This window comes from Nuphar pumila, chromosome 7, assembly GCF_984573655.1.
Source record: "Nuphar pumila chromosome 7, dmNupPumi1.hap1.1, whole genome shotgun sequence".
Lineage (NCBI taxonomy): Eukaryota > Viridiplantae > Streptophyta > Magnoliopsida > Nymphaeales > Nymphaeaceae > Nuphar > Nuphar pumila.
The window spans coordinates 77,078,581-77,087,809 of record NC_143255.1 but is presented as its reverse complement, the minus strand read 5'-3'; the positions used below and the strand labels follow the sequence as shown (position 1 = coordinate 77,087,809).

At 41.3% G+C, this 9,229-nt stretch overlaps 1 protein-coding gene across 1 annotated transcript; it reads right to left on the bottom strand.

The window, feature by feature from the left end:
• Window positions 1-1,466: 1,466 nt before the first annotated feature.
• On the bottom strand, window positions 1,467-6,792 carry LOC149832402 (ABC transporter G family member 11-like). The gene is made up of 11 exons (XM_090014481.1): window positions 6,659-6,792; window positions 6,074-6,556; window positions 4,915-5,204; window positions 4,004-4,175; window positions 3,789-3,911; window positions 3,552-3,680; window positions 3,251-3,445; window positions 3,008-3,094; window positions 2,640-2,912; window positions 2,225-2,332; window positions 1,467-1,979 (listed from the first exon to the last, which is right to left on the bottom strand). The coding sequence occupies exons 2-11, from the start codon at window positions 6,452-6,454 to the stop codon at window positions 1,632-1,634; spliced, it is 2,106 nt and encodes a 701-aa protein (XP_089870607.1). The 5' UTR covers window positions 6,455-6,556; window positions 6,659-6,792; the 3' UTR covers window positions 1,467-1,631.
• Between the last annotated feature and the right edge of the window lie 2,437 nt (window positions 6,793-9,229).

Below are 9,229 nucleotides of genomic sequence, written 5' to 3'. Positions count from 1 at the left end.
TTCATGTCCTAAGACTCTGCACCGACTATGCCATTTCTGCCTATTCTAGTTGATAATGAAGGAACAAAAGGATCAGATATGGGTTATATCGCGGACAATTGTTTGAAATCCATATTTGAATCCATGGGTAGTAGTTTAACGGTGTCCCTCACCGTTAACCTGAAAAATGTTTAAAAGATGCTTGCCACACGGCGAGCATCAAAGTGAACAGATTGATGATCATTAACAACGAATGACCTATATGTGTCCTATTTATTGTGCTATTTTTTTACTGGGCCGGAGTGCAACCTAGATCCTGTGCACTGCAACACGGTGGTTCTCCAATCCATGGTATGAATGTTCCTACAACAGCAGTCTCTCAAATCACCTGCTGAACCCACAACAACGATCCTTCGAGTTGTAGCTTACTGGATCCATATAGATCAGAAGATCCCTACCCAGTAAAGCAAGGTCGCTTTGTACCTGTTAACCTTTTTGTTTGAATGAATGAATATATATATATACTTTTCTAGCTAACCCCAAGCTGAGTTTTTGAAAGATTTTTTTGAAGTTTTTCTTAAATCTAAGCGTACATGTGTACAACAAGATCAAATCAATAGAGAATGACATTTGAATAATGTTTTTGATAAAAAGTATTTTTTAAGCCTTGAATATTTATGAAAGTCTTTGATTTTTAAACATTGTAGAAACCTTCATGTGTACCAGAATTGGATGATCTAAGAGCCAATTCCTATAAAATAAGGATGTAAAACACATCTGTATGGTTAAATTTAAGAAAAACATGAAAAACAAGGACTATGACAGTTAGGTACAAAAGTGGTTAGTATATATATATATATATATATATATATATATATATATAGTGACACCTTTTTGTCAGCAAAATCTCATTTTTCAAAAACTCGGGCGAACTTGAAAATTTTTCATAAATCTCCCATTTTTTCTGCAAAATCTTGGCAATAAAAAAAGAAAATAATTTTATAAGAAAATATTAATAAAAAATATTTAAAAATAAAAATACATGATTTTTTCATGATAAATAGCCTTTTAAAACGTAAATATCATGTTTAAATCACGGTATTTATGTTTTTTCATAAAACTCACAATATTTTGAAAATCTCACCAGAAATCGCCGTTTTAAACTTTCAGGCAATTTCTCGTGAGATTTAAATAAATCTGGAGATATTTGTCACTATGGTCACCAGTTGGGGGTAGGAACTGAATATTTGGGTTAGAGTTGAGTCAAAATTCTTTGAGAATTGTCGTTAAAGGTGTTGCTGACAATATTTATGCTGCTGCCAGAATTTTTATTATATAAAATATTCTGTAATCCTCTGCAGCCTATACCTGTTCTAGCGTGCACACACACAGAAACATGCGTATTATAGTGAACATACATGCCTGATCTGGAGAATGTATAAAAAAACATCTCCGCATAAAACTAGGTATATGTCCTGATCACCCTATTTGCAAAACTTTAATTGCCTAATTTCTCTCGTTCAGATCAATCAGAGTAGACAGAAAGCAAAGATATAAATTGAATATGACATACATCTACCTTGAGTAGCTACTTTTAAATTTCTGGTTACTAAAATTTGCATTTGGCTTTCTTTTCTAAATCTACGCTGCAACTACAGCACACTGCTGCTGCCTGCTTGGGCCACATAGCCCTTCAGCGAAGGTGATTTGGAAAGGCGATCTCTGTTGGCAAGTGTACTGTCACTGCTTTTCTTGTTCCGCAATCTCCTCCTGGCCACATAACCTCTCAACCATGGTGTAAAATCCTCGCTAATTTTGATCATGATGAAGAATAGTGTGCGATAGACAATGATCATGCAGTAAAGGACGGCTAGATCCCACCATTTTGACCGGCTGACAGTAATCTGGAAAAAGTTTTCCAGTATGTAGTCTCCAGGGATCTTCACACCAGGTGTTTGACTATCAAATAGCAAGCCCGACAGATCATTTTGGTATTGACCCTGGCAACAGATCAGCACGATCAAATGACAGTTTCTTGTTTTTAGCCTATCGTACTACCTAAAATTATGAAATTAAGAAGCATAGATTATCTAATTATGAGCTCCAAATTCCATGCTTTATACATTTAAATGTACATTGACAGATAACATCACAAGAAATGGCTTATATCATGGCTGCGTGCTGCAGAATAACAGAGAGAAAGTCCTAATCACAATAAATTGGAGTTGCAATAGGTTGTGCCTACCTGCAGAGCCCAGTAGTGGAAGCTGATAAAGGACATAGGATATCGCCACACTGGCTTTGGAATATCTTTTGGGAGTCTAAAAAAGCCAGAAACCAGCATGAAAATTCCCTGGTACATTTTGCAGGAAGAAGACAATTAGTTCTCGTCTATAAGATAATATTGCAACACTTATCGGTGAGCAGAAGAATCCGCACGCAGTCATTTTTTGGTTGATGCAAGTCCCAGGTTGCTCGTTTGTGGGACCTCAACCAAGGAACCCAAGGTTCACATCCCATGCCTGCTGCTGATTTCCTTTTAAACAGGCAAAGAAATCAAGCGATGGATCGGAGCGGACTCAAGGATGCGGATGAATCCTGGACAAAATTAAATCTAAGGGAGTTGCAGACAAGGATATATGTAGATATATGATAATTACCTGGATCCCTGCACCAATGATAATTCCCATGAGGAAGTTAGGGACCACACTCGCTATTGCCATCATCAAGCTCTCTACCACAGTGACACTTGCATAGAAGCACAGAACAAAGAATATGTAGCGGGAGAATCCTGGGTGAAGCCGAACCATGAAGTAGCAGATTGTCCCTGATGAGAAGGTTGTCAAGAGCAGATACGGAACTGCAGAAAGCGTGTTGCTTAAAACAAATGGCAGAACCCCATAGTGACCATTGAGCCTCTCCCTCTGAAAGACCTGCAGGCATCGATCGCATAGAACTGGATCAAATTGGGGATCTTTTATTTGATAAATTACCTTTAATAAGCAAGTAGATCATCAGTCTGGTTAACCTTCATGTCTTCCACGAATGAAGGAAATCCTCCAATTGACATGAAGGTGACAAACCCGAAAACGAAGGAACCACACGAGCCTCTTGCCTGCAAGGAAAACATGATATATTCTAAAATAAGCATTTCTCATAAACGATCGATTTTCATTGGTTAACGCTAAAAATTAACAGAAGAAAAAAGGGATTTTCAGTGGCATTTCCGAATGTGTTTGGGAAATCCATAAAAATCCAATGGAAATGTTACCAGTATGGAATTGTAGCTCGTTCCAACGTTCCAGTATATTGTTCCAATACAGATGGTAACCACCAAGTAAATAAAAAGCCTTAACCAGTAATACCCAAAATCTCTTGACATATTTACGAACGATCGCTTGGTTAAAGAGGCAGTTTGCGTTAAAAAACTAGCCTGACTTCCTCCCGATTCCAACACAGTACCTTTCTGCGACAACGTCGTAACAAAAAAGAAGAAGAATTCAATCAGTATTTCGAATAAACACTGTTACAAACCGTGAGCTCTTCATAAACAGAAAACAGAAATCACATACAACTTTGGATATTTCATCGACTTTCTGCAAAGCCTTATAGTGGTACTGTGATGTATTATATGCATCAAGCATGGTCCTTATTGCTTCAGTAGTTGTTATCTTATCCAGAGGATCATCTGATCTCTCGAACTGAGAAAAAGAAGGAAAAAATCATAGCACCACCGAGGAGCAGAGCACCCAATACACTCTATCAAAGCTGCGAAGGAGATACGAGTACGAAAAATTAAGAAAGTTTACCCTCAATTTCATGGATCCTTTCAGGGTTGCTTTCACCTTATCGAAGTCAGAGTTTATGCATCGAAGGAAATGATCAGATGGGTTCCTCAGTGCGGGGCAAGGAAATCCAGCTTGAGAGAAAAACTGGAAATTAAAGACCATAGATATTTAGTCCTATGCACTCTGCTAAAGCCGATCTTAGCTCGGGCAGAGGAAAGAAACCACCATGTTATTACCTCATGTGCTTCTGAAGCCTGCCCAAAATAAACCGTTTTACCACCTGAGAGTAAGCATAAACGGTCAAAGAGCTCAAAAACCTCACTACTTGGCTGATGGATGGATGCTATGACCGTTCGACCATCTCTCGCCAGGCTACGCAGTGTCTGTGTCACGAAGAACGCCGAGGCACTAGCACCAACCATGAAAGCAGAAAGTGAACACACTAAACTTTCAAGAGAACACTAGCAACTTTGCTTTCTTATTAACATCCGAAAAGAAGAGAGACCCAGTGTCTGTCACGACTCGGTTCGGTTTGTAATACCCCATCTGGGATCTCATTAATTAGTGCAAGTTGTTTTGATTAGCTCAACCGAAAAAAAGATGTTTTGATTAAATCTGACCTCATAGATAGATTCAGCATGGTCAATTTTATAAAAATCAACTCCTGGATTGTATTCTTTTGACAAAGATGATTGTTTAAATCAACGAATTTTGACATTTTTATAGCCGCTGATTTTTTTATCTCCAGAAAATCCTACACAGGTTGGATTTTGGCCATTCAAATGCTGTTTATAACTAAATGTACCATGTAGATGACATGTGGGGTCAGATTTGAACAAAACAACTTGAATAAATGAGAACGCAAGATGGGGTAGGACGATAGGAATGACATAGGGGATGAGTGGAACCGAGTTGTGTTTGTCAGAGAAGCGGCATAAAAGGGCGTTTTAATGATCCGTTTTCCTATTAAACAGAAACAAGGCAACGTGAATGAAATTTTTTTCCCTTTACCAGAGAACCGAAGGTCTTTTATGTATTATAGGAGGCAGGCTAGTTGAGATGCCGACGCAACGAGAGAGAGAGAGAGAGAGAGAGAACCCCGACCTCTTCCATTTATAATTGTCGTGAAGAAGTTGGTGTTCATTACCTGTCCAATCCACTAGTCGGTTCATCGAGAAAGAGCAACCTTGGCCTCATAAGAATCTCCAGTGCGATACTAACCCGCCTCTTCTCTCCCCCACTCACGCCACGCAAGTGCCAGTTACCAACTGGAGTATCAGCACAATCTTGAAGACCCATCTCGATGATGGTGCTCTCGACTAAAGCCTGCCTCTCCGAAAGTGGCATCTTATCAGGAAGCCGGAACCGAGCAGAGTAGGAGATGGTCTCCCTTACAGTTAACGTCCCAAGTAAATGGTCATCTTGAGTTACATATGCCTAAACACCACCATTTATTTGTCACAAGTTATGTTTAAGAAAACAAATATATCACGGAGCTGGTTGGTAATCGAAGAACAAGAGAACGAAAGCTCAATGCACATATTGCTATTAATACCTTTCTTACACCATAAATTCACAAACTAAACCAGACATTGAAATGCTAAATATATTAGGAAGAGTATATATGTTGGTCTGATGGACGCACTTGCTTTTCTTTTCTTTTTGTTTGTACCTTTTCTCCTCTAGGAAAACTGAGCATGATTTCAATGTATATGCTAAACAAAAGGAATTGTTTGGAATGTCATTTCCTAGATGCACATGAAGAAAAATCTTGGGAAAAGAAAAAATCTGCATGCTTCCATTGGAAGCTTTGTTAAGCACAAAAGAAAAGAAAAGAAAATGGATTATGTTTCTTTCATTTACAAAATGAGTTTCCATGGGGTTTTAGAAGGCGAACAAAGCACTAATTTTTGAGCTGTTCTTCTCATGATTGATGTTACTGAAACAAAGTAAGAAACCAACGTTGGAATACGAAAAGCAACTGTTTTCTAGTCAATCATGGTTGAAGCTTGAAGATGATCTTTTGGCGTATTTTCCTGAAACATTAAGTTGAAGAAACTAAAGCACACGGCGCACCAGTGGAAACAAAAATATACTCCCAAAGTGTTTTGGAGTTTTATTTGTTGGGTAAACGAGACCCCAAAGAAAGTATATGACCGCAAAGTGTGGGAAAAGGGAACGAGAAAGGAAGTTTTGATTTGCTCTGTTCCGTTAAAAAAAGAGAGTAAAACAAACAGATCAGGAAAGACGAGTGTTTAATTTCTTGCATAAACAGATCTGGTGAGAGAGAGAGAGAGAGAGAGTACAGCGGTTCCGAAGGAGAGTTTCCTCTTGCGGCCATTGAGCAAAACGGTGCCAGAGAGGAAGGCATTGGCGGCGAGCCTGCCGGCGAGGGCGTCAAGGAGTGTGGATTTGCCTGAGCCAGAGGGGCCCATGAGAGCCATGAAGCTCCCGGGCTCAGCGTAGCCCGTCAAGCCTTCCAACACCTTATGCGTCTCCCCATTTCCCACCGTGACCGTCACAGTGAGGTCCTTCCACGTGAGCTTCGCAGACACGTCCCCTATTGACTCGGTGTCCGTCTTCTCCTTCCAAAGCGTCTCGCTCAGTGGGCTCATCCCACCTCCTGTTATCACTCCATGGGAGGGCTTGTTAGCCTCTATCTCCATCATTACATGTGCAGAGTTCATCCTCTTTCTCTCTCCCTGCAAATATATGTATCTGTTTGCCTATTCCTCTCCCGCTCTCTGTGCGTGTCTTTTGAGTGTACAAAGTTAGGCACCTACAACAGGCTGAAAGATGAGGGGAAAATGAGGAGAAAACGATGAGTCATGCAGGTAAAGCCGAGGGTTTGAATGAAGTGTGGTATTTTAAGAATCGGGTTACATGAGTACATGCAAATTCGCCATCCCTAATCCCGCCTTGTTTAACGGTGTGGCAAGGTTGGTATTCTCTCTCTCTCCACTTATCGCTTCCTTCTCTTGGGACGACGGGTAATGGTCTCACCTGCCGGCTTTTATTTTTCTTATTCCCAAACGGCTTCCCATCTAAAAACCCATTTCCTCATTATGGTCGACGGGTAGATGTGGGTGGGCATCATTTATTGATCACACGCCCCTTGTATTTTGGCCACCTTTCACCTAAAATTACCGCAATACCCCTTACCTGGCCTCCAGACTCCAGAGAGAGAGAGAGAGAGAGAGAGAGAGAGAGAGAGAGATGCAATGACCTAAATGTTTAAGTTGTCGTATGGAACGACAACTGCTTTTAAGGCAGCTAAAAAGACGTCCTTCCTCCCATTAATGATGTGTTTAACCTTCCTTCTGGTGTTGAACCATTGGTTGAGAGACCCGCACCGGGTTCTTAGCCTCTGGCTGCACATGTTGGCACGTTTGCTGCCGGTGGATGGCGACAACCCTGTCCAACAACACGCACCTAAGTTGCCTGCACCATTGCCTAGACATTTATTACACTAGCTGTATTTATTTCATCAATAAAGGCCAAGTGGTTGATCGATCTATTGGTTAGTGTCATAATATTGCTAAACGAAAGAAAAGTCAGCATTCAAATCTAGCTTTATGTCCCCATCTTGAGCGTCAGAATAATTTTAATTAACTTTGATGGAAGCATAGACGGTTCAAGCCCTCTCCTGTTTTAGACACAATGCCGGCATTGGTTTCACTTGGAAATTAAATTAGGTCCCATCTCACCATCGATGGCCTTTTTATTTCCTTGATCAACAACTCGTGCATGACCCCAAATTACGTTTCCTCTCCTCTTCATCTTGGTCGATCGACGTGGAATTCTAAATTCAAACCAAGGAAGAAAGAGACTTCTTCGTTCTCATATCGCTTCATACACGTCACGGCAGTTTCCACCGGTGGAGGAGAGCAGCTATTGGTGATCCTTGTCCAACTAGGAACGCGTCGATCTAGCATAGTCGGCGGGGCATTTGGCCATAATTTGAAAGTAACGTGACCAAGTTACCACTTTCTGTTACAGGCTCATAACGCCCGAAGCATTTTCATGTAAAAAGCCATCATGGGACTCATTCCATGTATTTCATAGCGATAGCCAGATTAAGAAAATCGATCAGAAACCGACAAACAAAAGTTTGACTAAGATCTAGGCGTCGTTGAATCCATGACTTGATGAAGGGGCTTGTCGTGTATTCCACATTAATTCTAGCTATATATATGTATATATATATATATATATAAAGAAATTCCAGATATGTATTTTCTTGTTCCTGATTCAAAAGGTTTCACGTGCAAACATGGCGATGGTATTTATGGGGTAAGCATAAGGCGGTGTGCAAGTTACATCTATTGTAACTAGGGGTGGCAAAATCTGACACTACCGGCCAACCCGCTTCTTAGGCGGGTTCGGGCTTGACTTAAATGGGTTCGTATCGTAAATGGGTTGACCCGCCTGACCCGTTTATTAAACGGGTCGGGTTTGTGTTAGGGGTATGCCAACCCGGCTGACCCATTTAATCAACGGGTTAGGCGGGCGGGTCAACCCATTTACCTGACCCTGACCCACCCGCCAACCCGTTTACCCGACCCCAACCCACCCGCCAACCCGCCCGCTAACATGAACTTGACCCTCCAACCCGCTCGCTAACCCGCCAACCTGTTTACCCGACCCCGACCCACCCACCAACCCGTTTACCCGACCCCGACCTGCCCACCAACCCGTTTACCCGACCCCGACCCGCCCGCTAACACAAACCCGACCCGCCAACCCGCTTGCTAACCCGCCAACCTGTTTACCCGACCCGACCCATTTATTAAACGGGTTAACCATGTCATGTCGGGTTACCCATTTAATAAATGAGTCGGGTTCGTGTTTGCCACAGCCAACCCGTTTAATAAACGGGTCGGGTTCATGTTGAGGTATGCTGACCAGCCGACATGACCCCCAACCTGCCAACCCGACCCGACTGCCACTCCTAATTGTAAGGGGGTATATATATATATATATATATATAGAGAGAGAGTTCAAATTCTAGTAATACAATCTGACATTAATGAGACCCTCTTTTGCTATCTACGAGTTATAATTTGTCTAATTCTTCCGTTCAGTGGCGTATTTTTTCTCTTGTTTCCCGACTAAACAGGTAAGCACTGAAGTGAAAATCCCACGATTCTAAGCATGAAAAGCTTAGAATTTAATGGCCTCACCTGCATATCCACTTCTGATGTTCGACGATGAATTTGATAAAAGTTGGATCGTGACAAGGAACCGATACATTCACCTAAATCTTGGATTTTGTTAATGCACTCGATCACCCTATGCAAGCAGCGTTTAACACCCTTTACAAACTCATTAAACAAGCTTACGACTTATGAAGCTTTACCATGGGAAGAAAGAAAGCAAAGTATTGTGTTAAAACAATCACTTAAGGATGACCCATGTTTGGGGTCTACAGCACATTATAGATACGTGCTTGAGAAGGGCAT